At 48.6% G+C, this 16,221-nt stretch overlaps 1 protein-coding gene across 1 annotated transcript in view; it reads right to left on the minus strand.

Moving 5' to 3' along the window:
- LOC143694864 (IgGFc-binding protein-like) overlaps positions 1-16,221 on the minus strand; it is a 51,241-nt gene that overhangs the window by 14,499 nt on the left and 20,521 nt on the right. The window contains exons 23-44 of the mRNA XM_077183672.1: positions 15,887-15,979; positions 15,561-15,613; positions 15,145-15,234; positions 14,533-14,774; positions 14,154-14,437; positions 13,765-14,042; positions 12,869-13,467; positions 11,945-12,509; positions 11,593-11,792; positions 11,108-11,488; positions 10,466-10,752; positions 9,397-9,453; positions 7,491-7,583; positions 7,164-7,216; positions 6,748-6,837; positions 6,193-6,378; positions 5,617-5,864; positions 5,172-5,349; positions 4,554-4,662; positions 3,956-4,050; positions 1,017-1,219; positions 571-715 (exon numbers count right to left, since the gene is read on the minus strand). Of these exons, the coding sequence (XP_077039787.1) occupies positions 571-715; positions 1,017-1,219; positions 3,956-4,050; positions 4,554-4,662; positions 5,172-5,349; positions 5,617-5,864; positions 6,193-6,378; positions 6,748-6,837; positions 7,164-7,216; positions 7,491-7,583; positions 9,397-9,453; positions 10,466-10,752; positions 11,108-11,488; positions 11,593-11,792; positions 11,945-12,509; positions 12,869-13,467; positions 13,765-14,042; positions 14,154-14,437; positions 14,533-14,774; positions 15,145-15,234; positions 15,561-15,613; positions 15,887-15,979 (4,529 nt within the window). The remainder of the gene's footprint in view (positions 1-570; positions 716-1,016; positions 1,220-3,955; positions 4,051-4,553; positions 4,663-5,171; positions 5,350-5,616; positions 5,865-6,192; positions 6,379-6,747; positions 6,838-7,163; positions 7,217-7,490; positions 7,584-9,396; positions 9,454-10,465; positions 10,753-11,107; positions 11,489-11,592; positions 11,793-11,944; positions 12,510-12,868; positions 13,468-13,764; positions 14,043-14,153; positions 14,438-14,532; positions 14,775-15,144; positions 15,235-15,560; positions 15,614-15,886; positions 15,980-16,221) is intronic.

Consider the following 16,221-nt stretch of genomic DNA (forward strand, 5'->3'; position numbering starts at 1 on the left):
CAGAAAGCATCTCTTAAATTTAATTTGCAAATTGTATACAAAAGGACAACTTGGCAGCAAATGAACATCTTTATGTGCTTCTATATGCTGTTGTAGCTATGTTTTATAGTTTAGTTGAGAGTAATACAAACCTTTTCTACTTATCTATATAAAAATTAACTGTATAAATACAGATATAAACAAAGTAAATAAAATTGCATCTATATACATCAATACATAATGCACTTGTCATTACGCAGGCCCACAGAATACAATTCTCACAGAAATGCAACCAAATTTAAAGCTTGCAGCACTGGTGATGTGGGACTTGAATTTTCATTATCAGGACAAATAGAATCCAAGCAACCTTGCAAACTTTTGGGCAGCATCAGTTTTTGCTGATATCCACTACAACAGGAGGGCATCTGTGCTTGCATGACAGAACATCATGCATTTTCATCTCTTAACACTGGCAGCAGTCAGTTGGGACTTTTTACCATCCCATATGAAAAGATATTTATAATAAAGCTAGAAGAAGAAGAGGATCTACTGATGGAATTGACATTGGGGTGGTTTTCAGGCAGGACTCACCATTGGAATGACAGCCCAGCACACCATCCTGAATACTGCACTCCTCTTGGACCCCACACTCCCAGGATATGCACTCAATGGTGTTATTTGCCCTGCAGGTGCAGCGCTTATTGCAGGGGTAATGGGGGAACCAGCTTTCATTCAGCTACATGGGGAAAAAAGGATGTAGAAGTATATATTGTAAGATAAGTAGGAAGGTAAAACCATAGGTGACAATCAAACTATTAGTATTTAAATGTTCATGATATATAATCTTTTGGGCAATTGTAGCCATGTAGTTTATGGACCAAGAAAGCTGGCAAAGTAAGCCTATTTTGAAATTATTAATGGTGTAAATATGAATTGGGTAGTATTATTAACATGGTTTTTCCCTCACAGTGGCAAAGAATGAGAACCCCTGTTTTTGGATTTTTCCTTTTTTTCTTTAAATATCTGATGTAACTTGCCTGGTGATACTGGTTTTTTTCATCAACACAACCACAGTTGCTTTCTGTCACACATTTGTCTCCACTCAAAACATAGCCTTCCTTACAGAAGCAACCTTCCACTGGCAAAGAACTGCAGGAATCAACTGCTGACATGTTCAAACAGGTGGAGGGACACCTAGTACCACAGCCCTTGTAGATGCTGCCTCCAGGACAGGACATTGCTAAATAAAGAGAAAAGAAATGATCACTCAAAAGGGCAAAATCATAATAAAGTTCTTCCTGATGCTTTCACTGTTTGCTCCTGAAAATATACAAAATGGCTGTTAGAAAGTCTGACAGGAGAGTGCTAAGTAAAAACCTTTTTCTGCTGATTTAAAGGCATAAAGTGACCCAGTTATGGGAATAGAAGAATATTTTCCCATACCAGCTGGTATGTCCCCATTACTGTAGTTACTATTTGAGCATCTGCTATATATTCCAAAATAGAACTAAAAATCACACTCTGTGTTTCACTGATACTCCTTGAGAACAATATACTTTCACACCCCTCCTGCTTATGGCAGAATTGGGCTTCTATTGCTTAAAACGTGGTCCTCAGGGATAACATTACATTTTACAGAAATCCTGTAGTATTTGTCCATTTCTGTTGTCTAAAAAAACACAGAAAAACATGGGTTTGGCTGGATTCTGTTGTAAATCACTACATATGATTCTCATTTATTTCTGTCCTTACAACAGGATCTCTGAGTCCTGTCAGACAATTAATTACAGCTGACATCTCCAGTCATCTAGCCAGACTTTCTTCCCTTGGTCAGGACTTTAACTGCATTTTTATTTGCATCACTGATGAAGAGAGCACTTGAGAGTCAATCTTTCTAGTGTTACTGAGTTTTCTCTATTACTACAATGAAGCCATAGATATTTAGGTCCTGGCCTATAGCCTCAGACTATGGAGTCTGGATGCCCCCAGCTTTAATTTAATTTGGAGGGTTAAACACTCATTTCTTGTTCTATCTTCTTTTTATATAAAAATTCTCTGTGCTCTGTCCTCTTAGGGCTGACTTACTGGGTGCTTTATCACAGTAATTCTTTTTCCAAACTGACCAGCTCCTAGAACCTATCCATTTTTTTATGGTTTAGTTCAAATGCAGAGCTAATTGTTGATCACACCAAAAAAAAAAAAAAAAAAAAAAAAAAAAAGAAAGAAAAAGAAAAAAGGTGCAGATCTGCAGAAGGTAATCCAGTGGTAACTGGTATAATAAAAATTAGTGTAAGGCAAAAAAGCATAAAGAACAATTACGGTTTATTTAAGTATGGTTTAAAAGACCTTTAGAGGACTTTTTTTTTCTCTCCAGGTGTGTGGTTTATGGACTTAAATGCCCTTTAGAAAATGTTGCCCAGAAAAGTTGGGGATGCCGCCTTCTTGGAATTATTCAAGGTTGGATGGGGCTTTGAGAAAGCTGTTTTAATGGAGGGCATCCCTGCCCATGGCAGGAGGGTTGGAACTATATGATGTTTAAGGTCCTTCCCAACCCAAACCATTCTATGATTCTATGACTGTATGTCTGAAAAGCAGAAACCTGTCCAGTGTTGCTTAGAATCAGCACCAGTGGAACCCCTGGAAAGCTTTATTCTAAGAAATATGAGTTCATTATATTAAATTTGCCATAAAGTCATTGTGAAGAGAATTAATTGAGACCTGACACTACTTAATTTCTTTGCTTTAGAGAGAAATAAAGCACTTCCTAGAAACAGCTGCTTTTCAAGGTCTCTTTTTCTTTTAAAGGTCTCTTTTCTTTTTAACCAAAGGCCATTGATAAGCATGTTTATGGAGGACTACCAGCTCCACTTACATTGAAGATGGTAGATTTTCACTGAAGGAAAGGAACTTATTTCTTCAATGCAGAACTCACATAAGACACAGTTGAATGTAATCAGATTTTTCCAAGAAACTAATAGCAAATTATAAATATTATAAAACTTAAAGGATTTAATATGCATATATCCTAAAGTTCTCTAAATTAGTGGCTTGTACAAATCCTGGAATGGTTCTGAATCTGAAGCAGGCTCAAGACATTATAAGAGAGAGACTATATTCAGAACATTACGTAAAATGAAATAACATGCATGGAGAAGGGAGAGGACAATGAAGTTAAAATTCAGAATATATTTTTATATCAAAACACTCACGGCAAAGAGTAGCATTCCTCCACTCTATGCATATCCCAGCATTGACACACGACTCAGCATAGGCCTGCAGTCCGTAGCATAAGGATGTTGCCTGTCCCCCAGTGAAACACATGTCATAAACACAGTTTTCAAAGAAATTCTGTGGAGGCACCTTGCTGTGACAGTCCTTGAAGATTCCTGTATAAATCAAGGAAGACATATAAAAGGATAGAAACAACCCACTGGAATGTTAAAACTGACCACCATGTATTTTCTGTCACAGCAAACACATTGTGGGTGTTCCAGGCTGTGTTAAGTTAATCTAGTACTTGAAATAGAGACACAATGCATATTGTAAGATTGGGCTCTCTGGATCAGGTTTTCTTCCTTTTGCAAGGTTGATACAGCATAACTTAAATAAATTAGCATTAGTGCCTAGGGAAACCACTAATTCTACCCAACTGCAGGGAACACATACAGAATTTCAGATAAAGTGTCTGTAATACACACACTGACTGTCCATCTGAGCTGCTTCTCTAGCAAGCGGAGTACAAGCCACTATAACACAAAGAGCAGCTATGGTTCTCTGATAAAATTCATGGACACATTGGCATTGTCTGAACAGATGGTACATTCTAGCCAGGCAACTATGGGTTTTACATTGGCCGTTCACACCAGAGGCTTTATATGCTTCCAATATAAGCTCAGAAAAAGATACTATAGAGAAGGGACAAAACAAGCTAGACCATGTCCAGCACATGGCTCACACAGATCTACCAACACACTACCTGTTGGATCTGTGATCATGCCACATGCTGTGTTTTTCTTTGCTTCACTTTCCAACACAGGATCACATTGCTCTTCTTTCCCACCACTGGAGCATCTGGGGGAAGCAAGCAAACCAAACATGTGTTTCACATTTCTTACTATCATATTATCAGTGGAAAATTAATAAATCACTACCCTGCACAAAAGAGCGCATTTTATTTCTGTCACAAGACTTTATCCAGCTTCTTTGAAAAGCTGATGTCAGCCCTCTCACTGAATGGGCTCCTTTTTTGATCTCTTCTGGGTGATTCAAAGGCGTATTCTTAGCTGGAAAAAAAGGAGCTATGGGATCCAAACAGTTATGGTTTCCAGTCAGGGAACTGGACTGATGTACCATCCCCCCTCCTACTCAACAAACAGCTCCTACTTTGGAAAATGAGGCTTAAAGGACACAAGCCCTCTTATCATTCACTGGTTTATGTAAAAGTCCAGCTCCCTACTTCTAATGGGCAGCTGCAAGATGTAGGATGGTACTGGGGAAAAAGCCAGCAAGTAGATGGATGTTTGATTGTAAGAGTTTGTACAGCAAATGCCACATGATGGAATGATTTTACATACATGGTGTTATTCTCAGGCACCAGCCAGCTTTCTCCAAGATCAGTGGAATCACTTGCAATGTCACCATTGGACTTGATATTATCATCATTTGGGTCACCATTATAATTACCTGTGGGGGTAAAAAGAGATTTATGGGACACGTGAAGTTCAAACCTGTAGAAAAAACCTAGGTTTCAGGTTGCAAAATAAATTCAAATGAGAGAATTTTAATTCTAGGGAGAATATGCATGTAACATCAATCTATACTGAGCAAAATAAGAGGATAATTGTGTTTTGATTACTGACAAGAGCTGCTGCTCAGACATTTGAGGCAGGAAGTCTGTAAGTTGCTATGTAACTAGATTACATCCAAGAAAAAATTTATCTAAAAAACCCTACTCATTTTCTTGCATCCTACATGTAGAATGTTGGACTAAAAATTAAGCAGTGCTATTTCCACCATTATATTCTTAGGCAGATTTCCTGCATTGAAAGTGTGAAAAACCCATGAAGAGATAATTGAACTAGAAAACTCCAGATGATCCAAACCAAATAATCAGAAACTCACAACACAAACTACTCTTGTAATTTCTACATGCTAAGAAAAAAAATTTTAAGTAATCAACCACGACCACTTACCACAGAGGCCACAGAGCAGACCACTGAAATTAGAGGGCACAGAGACTTCTGCAAAGTGATTTCCATCATATCTCACCCACAGTCCAAAGTCAGTTTCCAAAAGAACATATCCACCACTGCTTTGAATACTGATCTTCTTTTCAATAAATACAGGCAAGGTCATTCTGTGACCATTCACCTGTACAGCAAATTGTGAAAGTCAGTGTATGGCTCTTGGGACTCCTACAACTACCAGCAGCTAATACAGATTGCTAAAAGATAGGATCTTGTGCATAGGGGAACTGGAACTGATTAAAGAACATCTGAGCATGTTTGTTGGAGATCTCATTACAAGAGGTATATATAATTAATAAAAAGATAAAGTTTTATCAGAAACTCTACAGAGATAATAATTATTGCATGTCAGTTAAAAATTATATATGTCTATTAAATAGTATTTTCTTACATTCACTTTCTTGTTTTTCAGCAGAGAAATCTGATTTCCATAGACTTCCACATGCACTGACTTCACATAAGAGACTTTGGTGTTGGCTCCTCTGTGCTCATTTGTTGTAGACACATCAAAGTATGGAAGACTCTCTGAGGCAGTGCACACTTTGGAGAGGGTGTAAGTGCAATTTCCCATGAAATTATGGACTTTGTGGTCAAAAGTGTTGTAATGTGGGTCCCCAGAGGCGCTGCAGGAAGCACGACCTGTGAAGAAGGAAAAAGTCATACTCAGTCTTCACCAGACTTTTGCAGCTGCTAGGTTCCCAGATTGTTTGTTTAATGTTGTATTTGTTGCTCAGATGTAACAGTGATGACATCACTCCATAGACTCCAAAGGCCAACCCAGCCTTCTGTCTTAGGACCCACAAAGAATCTATGCTGGCATATCTGAAATCTATGCTAGAGGTGGATGAAGAAAGTTGGGTAAAAGGCATGATTAAGACATTGTTATATTAAGGGGAGCAGAGTTTTTAGTGCTACATCTAAAAGGCTTTTTCTGATTAAATAGGAAGAATTAAATCAGAAACAACACAGGGCGGATTAGAAAGAACAGACTGCTGCACTATCAGCTGCTCGTTGGCCGCTTCCACGTTGAAGTAGGGCAGGGAGCTGTTGCTGTCACACAGCTTGGAGAGGGTGTAGGTGCAGGTGCCCATGAAATTGTGTAACTGCTTGTCAAATGTGTGGTAGTGAGGGTCTCCTTCCACCACACAGGTGCCTGACAGTGGAAAGACCAGAGGAAACTTTCAGTTGAGCACCTCCTACAGCCTCTTCTCCCCAGTTCACTTTGCTCCAACTGTATCTAGTGCATGACTGGTCTATTGCCTTTCTGGACAAGCAGAGGTATTCTAGATCTGTATCAGGATAGTATTAATTTTCCAGACATACTGTTCAAAGCTACTGAAACATTCTATTGCTGGAAGCACAGCTGTCCCACACATACCTGTAGAAGGGGAAGAGGATTCAGTGCATGTCTAATTATTGAGGGAGACTGAAATCATCAAATAAGAGCCCTTAAATGCAAATGCACCATGTTCCCAGTCTGGGTTTTGGAGAGGACTCAGAAGTCTAGGAATAATAGCAGTACCTGAGGTCGTTCCAGGTGTTGTTGTTGGTCTTGGTGTTGACGGTGTTGTAACGTTAGGCAGCAGAGTAGGGGGTGTAGTAGGAAGTGGGCCTATGGAGAGACACAGGAAGAAGTGGCAAGTGTCAACAGGGGCCTCTGTTGTAAGCAGCTAATCCAGCCTTCCTCTAAAAGCAGACACACGGACCCGAGAGACCCAGGGCAGGGATGGCCCTGTTGTATCTCGGCAAAAATGCTACCACCAGCAGCAAAGCGGGGAGATAGGAGGAGGCACGCCCTCCTTTGGTACAGACCCTCCATCCCATGTCATGGGCCTTGGAGGAAGCAAAATGCAAAGTTTCAACAAGCAGAATCAGAAGGGGATGGGAGGTGGCAGTACTCAAGGTGGGTGTGGGTCTGGTTGGTGAGGTGGTGAGTACAGGCTGCATTGTGGTGCCTGGCACAGCTCTCATGGGTGTTGGTGTCAAAGGACCTAGCACGAGGGAGAGTTAGAAGAGATGTGCACCAACAGGGGAGTTTGGTTGCAGGCACCTCATCCACTCATCATAAACAGCCAAAAAAGCTTGACCAGAAAGGCTCAGGATGCCCAGGACAGAGACAGAATAGTGACTCCACATCAAAAACTCTTCCACCAGCAGAGATAGAATGAAGGAAGAGACAAACATGCCCCATGGTGATGGACATGGAGGAAACAAAATGAACACTTTTAAGGAGCAGTAGGAGACAGGGATGAAACATGGCAGTACCTGAGCTTGGAGTGGGTGTGGTTGGTGAGCTGGTGAGTACAGGCTGTGTTGTGGTACCTGGCAAGGGGACCGTGGGTGTTGGTGTCGATGGACCTAGCACAAGAGAGAGTTAGAGAGATGTGCACCAACAAGGGAGTTTTGTTGCAGACAGCTGGTTCCCTCACCCTTCTGAAGTACCCAACACCATGACCAGGCATAGCCAGGACAGGGATTGAAGAGTGTCATCTCAGGCAGAGCTGTCCCACTCCATGGCTCTGCCACCAGTTTAGCTGGGTCACACCAGCAGTTAAGGCATTTCTGTACCTGTGGCCAGAGTCTTGTCCGTGCGCCTTGTAACATGTGAACTAAAAGAGTGACTGCAGGCATTGCCGGTGCCCCCACCTCCCAGAGGAGAGTAGACTTGGGCACAAGGTGCATCAGTGCCCAAAGACAACCTGTGCTCCTGCCTCTAGCACAGCTGTGCCTCTAGCACAGCCTGCCACCTTGGTCAGTGACATGTCTCAAGCTGCCGTTCCCAAAGCCAAGCCTTGTACCTGGACAGGCTCCCTGTACAATGGAGAGATCATCCAATGCTACGTTGCTCCGCACATCTTCACCCCATTCTCCCTCCAGCAGGATCTAAGGGAAGGAATGGTTCCCAGCATTAGCTCCAGCTGCTTGTGTGAAGAGCCATTCGAAAGCATGGTTCCGCTGAGGTGACGCTGAGAGCCTGTGGCCTTACCAGCATGTTTCCTGTGGTGTGCACTGTGACTTCTCCCAAGTGCCACTTGTCTCCATGGTTCCCAACTTCTTCCCAGACCATCACTTGCTCCTCACCGTTCTGCACGTACACCCGCAGGGCCATGGTTTGAGCAGTTCCGTACATGTGGTACCAGAAGCGGAAGCAGAGGGTTCCTTCCCAGCTGCACACCGGACTGAGCAGGTGAGCCACAAAACCGGCGAGAGTATCAGCCCTCCCTTGCAGGAAGATGTAGTAGCCATCTGAAACAAAGCACGAGCCACGCTGTCACAGATGCATCTGAGCTACCCAAAGCAGCCTGGGACAGCCCAAGCACAGCCCTGGGAGCACCCCAACTGCAGTTTCAGGCAGGCAGAAGGAGGGGAGAGCAAACACAGTTCCTTCTACAACCCTCCCCAGAACGATATGAATGTGCTCTCAGGGCCACGGCAGATGAATGCTTTGGACTGGGACGTGGCAACACGTCCACAGTATTGTCACAGTCCTCACATGGCTCTGCAGACTTGGAGAACCCTCATCTTTGCCTTCTGGAAAAGCCAGGATCTCATAACAGAGTCAGAGACTCATTTGTCTTCCCAAGAGACCAACAGGTCATCAAGCTGTGCTTTGCATTCTCCCCTGCATGGCAGGTCCTTGCTTGCTCTGGGGGCAGCACAAGCTGATTGCCAGGGCTGGAAATCCTCCCAGAGGAATCCTCTGACCCTCGGGGACTCTGGACAAAGTGCTCTGGAGGAAGGCCAGCAAAGACGTGATCTGTGTTTGGTGTCAGAAGTTTGTTGCCATCTTTGTGGGGACGCCCCTCAGCCCGTGTCCTGGTTGCTGTTCCTACCTCCTGTTGTGTGGTCAGAGGATGGGCCAGTATTTGGCGTGGGCGTAGGGCCTTTGTTCCTTATCCAGTCAATGCTGCTGTAATCTGCCTGGACCCACCCACAGAAGTCCTCTTCAAATGTGCAGGCAAAATTGCAGTCTGTTGGTGGAGCTGAACATGGGGCAGAAAGAGAAGCAGAGGTTTTAGAGTGAGGGTGGGGCCACCTTTTCCCCATCAGCACCAGTAATCAGGTACATCCGTGCACATCCAGGGCATGCCTGTGGACAGGCAAGGGTGGCCAGCCAAGGGGGAAGAGGTTAGCACAGCCCCTAAAAACCTCAGGTGTGAGACAGCAGTACCTGTGCTCGTTCCAGGTGACGGTGATGTTGTTGTATGTGGAGGTGGCGTTGTAGTGCCTGGAAAGGGAGGCAAGGTTGTAGGAGCAGGTGAATGAAAGAGAGTGAAACACAAGTGGAAGAGCTATGTTTGATAACGGAGATTTGCTCCCAAATGGGGATGCTGCACACTTCCCATAACACCCCCCACACCAGTGCAAACAAAGTGCAGGGCAGGGTTTCCACCTGTCCAGAAGAGTCTCCTCACGCAAGGGCTGGCCCACCAGAGTGGCTAGTTATGTGATATATGGGGAAATCTCTGCCCCAAGACCTGCCCCCAGAACTGCCCCATTCCTTGTCCCTGAGATTCAAGGAAATCAGAGGTTGGTCAACAGAAGGCTTACCACAGACAGTGCCAGCACTCCAGTCTCCCAGAGCAACGCCCGCCTCAGCACAGGCTGCAGCATAGGCCCCCAGGTCATTGCAGAGCTGCTCCGTGCTGCCACCCGTGGCACACTGGTCATAGACACAGCTCTCCAAGTATGTCTTGGGTGGCAGAACTGCATGGCATGGCTGGAATGGGCCACCGAGGTGTGTGAGGATTGAACACTGCTGCTTAGCTGCCTCCTCTTCAGCAGGCGAGCAGGATGCGGGTGGGCTGATGGCTGGGTCACACCTACAAAGCAGACAAACAGCCCTGAGTTCCCTGCAGCTTGCTGACAGCAGCCACTGCATTTCCTGACCTCCTCCTCAGCCAGAACCTCAGCTTCTGCAGTCCAGATCCCTCACTAAGAGTGGCACCCATGGCCGTCACTGGAAAGGGTGGAACACATGGCCCACAGGCACCATTGCCCTTCCTGCTTTCAGGGAGGGCAATGGTGGACAGAAACAGCCCACTGAGGCAGTTGCCATCCAAGCAGCTTAGGAAAACAATTCTGACAAGGCTCAGCCCACTCTCCAAAGGGTCAGGAAGCTGCCTCTTCTCCCTTGCCCCACACTTGCCATCACCAGCCCTCCCTCCTGATGTCCCTCAGAGCTCCCCTCTCCCACACTCCCTTCTGTGGTTCATGTGCATGGTGGAACAAGGACTCACGGCCACTCATCGTCCGGCACCATCCAGCTGGTTCCAAAGTCGTTGAAGTCCGGTACAACCACCCCATCGGGTCGCATGAAGTCATCCTGCTGGCTGCCAGTGTACGTCCCGCACAGCCCACAGAGTTTGCCCTTGTACTTCTCAGACACCTTCACTAGGAGCTCGTGGTCCCCATTGAACTGCAGCTGCAGGCCCAGCTTGGTAGAAACCCGCACGTAGGAGCCGCTCAGGGAAATGGTGACGCCGGGGGCAGGAGAAGCAGGCAGGGAGACCAGGGCACCGTTGATCTGGAGAAGGGGAACACAGGGAGACAGAAGCATTAAGAGGTGCCCTCCACTGAGAGGTCACTGTTCCTCACCGGGGCAGTGCCAGTGAGCCAGAAGCACTGCTGGCATGAGAAACCCTGCCCAGGCCTACGAGGGCAGCAGCAACAGGACCAATGGCACACTGAAAGCTCAGGAGAGCAAGCAAGAATCTGTGTCTGCATGAGCCGCCATATGTGGCCCCACTCAGAGCTCTCCCCTGATGTTCTGTGAGCACGCTGCAGGCTCAGGGAACAGCAAGCTCTCCCTGGGGACAGTGGGATATTTTAAGAGTGTCCAGTGTGTCTGTTGTTCCCAGGTACCAAAGTGAGAGGCTTACGTAGACTGCCTTGTGCTCGCGCAGTGCAATGTGGAGGCCTTTGAGGGACAGTGCCACAGAGTTCAGAGCTGTCCAGCTCTGGCTGCCACGGTGTTTGTTGCGGGTGGTGACGGTGAAGCCAACAGAGGAGTTGTCACAGCCCGTCACCACTGTGTAGTTGCAGGAGCCCTGGAAGTGGTGGAGCTTCCCATCAAAGGTGCTGTAATGTGGGTCACCGTAGATGTGGCAGATGGCAGTGCTGGCTGGGTAACAGCCCCTCTGGCCATCCTGGATCTTGCAGACCTCGTCCTCGCCACAGGACAGGGCAGAGCAAACCATCTGGCCTTTGCCTTCACACCGGCACCGGCGAGTGCAGTTCTCATTCACGAAGGATTCCCCTTGCTGCGGGCAGAGAAACACCAAACCTCAGTGTGTGAGGCAGGAAAGTGCAGGCAGAGGCGTTGGCCTGGCAGGGGTCTGCAAAGCAGGGCAGGGTTTTCACTCACAGTATAATAGTTGCCCTCAAAGTGGCAGCCGCAGTTGGCCTCGGGCACACAGGTGTCTCCGCTCAGGAGGAAGCCAGAGCTACACGCACAGCCCTCCACACAAGGCTTGGAGCAGTTCTCTGGGGCTTGTTGGTCAACACAGGTGGCAGGACAGCCAGTCATGCAGGGGTCATAGTAGCTGTTAGGAGGACACTGCAGGGCTGCAAGGGGAAGGGGAAAATTAGGACCAGTAAGACTTCAACCATGGAGAGCCTTGAGGGAAGGGAAAGATCTAAGAGACACATTGGCCACAGGTCCAGAGCAGAGGGTGTGGCCCATTTCCCTTTCTGGCAATGGCAAGGCAGGTACTCACGGCAGAAGGTAGCATTCCTCCAGGGAAGAAGAGTCACACCAGCTGCCTGGCACGCGTCAGCATAGGCCTCCAGAGCAGCACACAGGAACTCCTGGCCACCATTCAGGGCACACAGGTCATACAAGCAGGTGTCAAAGTAGTCCTGGGGGTTGATGACACCATGGCAGTTCTCAAAAGAGCTAGGCCTGGTGGTCAGGAGGCCACAGAACTGCTCGGAGCGGTAGAGCTTCTCCTCTTCTGCACTGCAGGGTGGGGAGGGCACGGGGACACCGCAGGAGGGGTCACTGTCTGGCACCTGCCAGCTCTCCCCCAGAGCATTGGAGTCTGCGGCTTGCTGCCCGTTGGGCATCCTGTACTCATCATCTCTGCGGTTGTTGAAGTTGCCACACATGCCACAGGTCAGGTTGAAGTAGGTGGTGGGCACCTTCACCTCCACCGAGTGGTCAGCGTCGTAGGACACTCTGAGGCTGAAGTCTGTCTCCAGGACGATGTAGCGACCGCTCTTGCTCACCGTGATGGCCCCTCCTGCTGCGCTCACCGGCAGCGTCTGGCGCACGTTGTTCACCTACAGCACACACACCACAGTGGGCCCTGGGCCTGTTCCCGGCCTCCCTGGCTGCTCCTGCCCTGCCAAAGCAGCTGCCAGCCCAGGCACATCAAACAGCTGCCTGGGATGTCCCCACACCCCAACAGCCCTGGGGCTCACAGAGCTGTGTGCTGGGCTCTGCACTGTGCTCAGCTTGCCCCAGGTTCCCCATTTGACTCTCCCTCATCAAGCCCATCCCAAAAGGGGAAAAAAATGCGACCTGGTGTCTTCAGGGAAACCCACCCATTCCTGGGACTTTTGGTACTCGCCAGGCCCTGCCAGCAGTAGCCAGCCCTGCCCTGCAGCTGCACCACGCTCATTGCAGCCCCACTGCCTACCAGCACGTGGCTCGTCTGCTGCTTGACAATGACGATGCGCTGTCCATACACCTCAACCACCACTTCACGCACGTAGGACACCCGGGTGTTGCCACGGTGCTCGTTCTTGGCCTCCACGTTGAAGTAGGGCAGGGAGGTGGTGTTGGAGCACACTTTGGCCAGGGTGTAGGTGCAGTTGCCCATGAAGTTGTGCGTCACCTTGTCAAAGGTTTGGTAGTGGGGGTCCCCGTGGACATGGCAGATGCCATAGGAGTGTTCAAGGCATGCAGGTTTCCCGTTCTGCACCCCGCAGTACTGGCCCGCAGGGCAGGAGGCATTGAAGCACTGCACTTTGCTTCCCCGTGCGGGACAGGTGCACTTGGAGGAGCAGGTGTTGTCCGTCCAGAACTCAGAGCCCACGGGGTAGTGCTGCCCGTTGTGCCAGCACCCGCACTGCTGGCTGGGCACACAGCGGTCGTTGTAGAGCAGGTACCCGCTGTCACACACACAGCCCTCCACGCACGGCAGGCTGCAGTTGTAGGGAGCTGTTGGGTCAACACAGGTGGCAGGGCAGGCTGCAGCACAGGTCTCGTAGTGACTGTTGGCCGGACAAGCGATCGCTGCAGAGACAGATGACCCAACAAATTACTTGGGGAACAGAACACCTCTTTCTACTGAATATCCCCCTTTGAAAAGGTAGCTCTATCTCTATTTTCTCCTTGGTGTCTTTGGCTCTACATGTGTTTTCTGCCGTACCCAATCAAAATGAAACAGAAAATGGCGCCTCTAATACTGATATCTACCTTTACATGCCCACAGCTCATCGGGAGAATAGTTCTTATTCCCCAGCTCACTCTTCCAATCCAGTCCTGTGTTTTCCTGAGAGTACCAGCCCCAGGTCCCATGTCTGGACTTACAGCAGAAGGTTGCATTCCTCCACGCAGGTATCTGGACACCGAGTGACTGGCAGGCATCTGCATAGGACTGCAGGCTCTTGCACAGGGTTTCGTGGTCCAGCCCCAGCTCACACAGGTCATAGCTGCAGGTGTCAAAGTAGCTGCTGGGGCTCAGCACTGCATGGCACACATGAAATGGGCCACTGGTGTCATTGAGGAGCCCACAGAAGTGGCTGCTGCCGATGAGTTGCTTGTCGGTCTCATTGCAGGCTGGGGTGGGCAGAGGTCCGGCTGAGCAGCTGTGGACAGACAGGCAGAAGGGCCCCTGGGTCATTTGTGGACTTCTCCTGGTGCCTCCTCCTCCTGCCCTTGCCCAGTGTGTCCCCAGGCCTACTGGGGGCCATACTCACCTGCTGTTGTTGGACACTTCCCAGCTGTTGCCCAGGCTGGTGGAGTCTGGCTCCATTGTCCCTTCTGGGTTCTGGAAGTCATCTGCTGCTATCCCGTTGTAGTTGCCACACATGCCACAAACCTTCTGCCCAAAGGCGCTTGGAAGCGTCACCTCCACCCGATGCTTCCCATCAAACTTGACTCTCAAGCCAAAGTCTGTCATGACCATGGTGTAGAACCCGCTGGACAAGACCTCCACGCCCTCGGATGGGCTGCAAGGCAGGATCTCTTCCACTCCATTGACCTGGAAGGACAGGAACCCCGACCAGATTGGAGCAGCCCATTTGGCACAGTTCTCTCTGCTCACACAACCCCACAGCATCTCCCCCTCGGGCTCACCGTCACCACTCCGCCCTGTCCCAGCCTTATCCGCTGGTCAGCCACATCAACATCCACGTATCGCACATAGGACACACGGGTGTTGCCTCCCCTGTGCTCGTTGGCCGCTTCCACGTTGAAGTAGGGCAGGGAGCTGTTGCTGTCACACAGCTTGGAGAGGGTGTAGGTGCAGGTGCCCATGAAATTGTGTAACTGCTTGTCAAATGTGTGGTAGTGAGGGTCTCCTTCCACCACACAGGTGCCTGACAGTGGAAAGACCAGAGGAAACTTTCAGTTGAGCACCTCCTACTGCCTCTTCGCCCCAGTTCACTTTGCTCCAACTGTATCTAGTGCATGACTGGTCTATTGCCTTTCTGGACAAGCAGAGGTATTCTAGATCTGTATCAGGATAGTATTAATTTTCCAGACATACTGTTCAAAGCTACTGAAACATCCTATTGCTGGAAGCACAGCTGTCCCACACATACCCGTAGAAGGGGAAGAGGATTCAGTGCATGTCTAATTATTGAGGGAGACTGAAATACATCAAATAAGAGCCCTTAAATGCAAATGCACCATGTTCCCAGTCTGGGTTTTGGAGAGGACTCAGAAGTCTAGGAATAATAGCAGTACCTGAGGTCGTTCCAGGTGTTGTTGTTGGTCTTGGTGTTGACGGTGTTGTAACGTTAGGCAGCAGAGTAGGGGGTGTAGTAGGAAGTGGGCCTATGGAGAGACACAGGAAGAAGTGGCAAGTGTCAACAGGGGCCTCTGTTGTAAGCAGCTAATCCAGCCTTCCTCTAAAAGCAGACACACGGACCCGAGAGACCCAGGGCAGGGATGGCCCTGTTGTATCTCGGCAAAAATGCTACCACCAGCAGCAAAGCTGGGAGATAGGAGGAGGCACGCCCTCCTTTGGTACAGACCCTCCATCCCATGTCATGGGCCTTGGAGGAAGCAAAATGCAAAGTTTCAACAAGCAGAATCAGAAGGGGATGGGAGGTGGCAGTACTCAAGGTGGGTGTGGGTCTGGTTGGTGAGGTGGTGAGTACAGGCTGCGTTGCGGTGCCTGGCACAGCTGTCATGGGTGTTGGTGTCAAAGGACCTAGCACGAGGGAGAGTTAGAAGAGATGTGCACCAACAGGGGAGTTTGGTTGCAGGCACCTCGTCCACTCATCATAAACAGCCAAAAAGCTTGACCAGAAAGGCTCCGGATGCCCAGGACAGAGACAGAATAGTGACTCCACATCAAAAACTCTTCCACCAGCAGAGATAGAATGAAGGAAGAGACAAACATGCCCCATGGTGATGGACATGGAGGAAACAAAATGAACACTTTTAAGGAGCAGTAGGAGACAGGGATGAAACATGGCAGTACCTGAGCTTGGAGTGGGTGTGGTTGGTGAGCTGGTGAGTACAGGCTGTGTTGTGGTACCTGGCAAGGGGACCGTGGGTGTTGGTGTCGATGGACCTAGCACAAGAGAGAGTTAGAGAGATGTGCACCAACAAGGGAGTTTTGTTGCAGACAGCTGGTTCCCTCACCCTTCTGAAGTACCCAACACCATGACCAGGCATAGCCAGGACAGGGATTGAAGAGTGTCATCTCAGGCAGAGCTGTCCCACTCCATGGCTCTGCCACCAGTTTAGCTGGGTCACACCAGCAGTTAAGGCATTTCTGTACCTGTGGCCAGAGTCTTGTCCGTGCGCCTTGTA

The sequence above is a fragment of the Agelaius phoeniceus genome, chromosome 10, assembly GCF_051311805.1.
Source record: "Agelaius phoeniceus isolate bAgePho1 chromosome 10, bAgePho1.hap1, whole genome shotgun sequence".
Lineage (NCBI taxonomy): Eukaryota > Metazoa > Chordata > Aves > Passeriformes > Icteridae > Agelaius > Agelaius phoeniceus.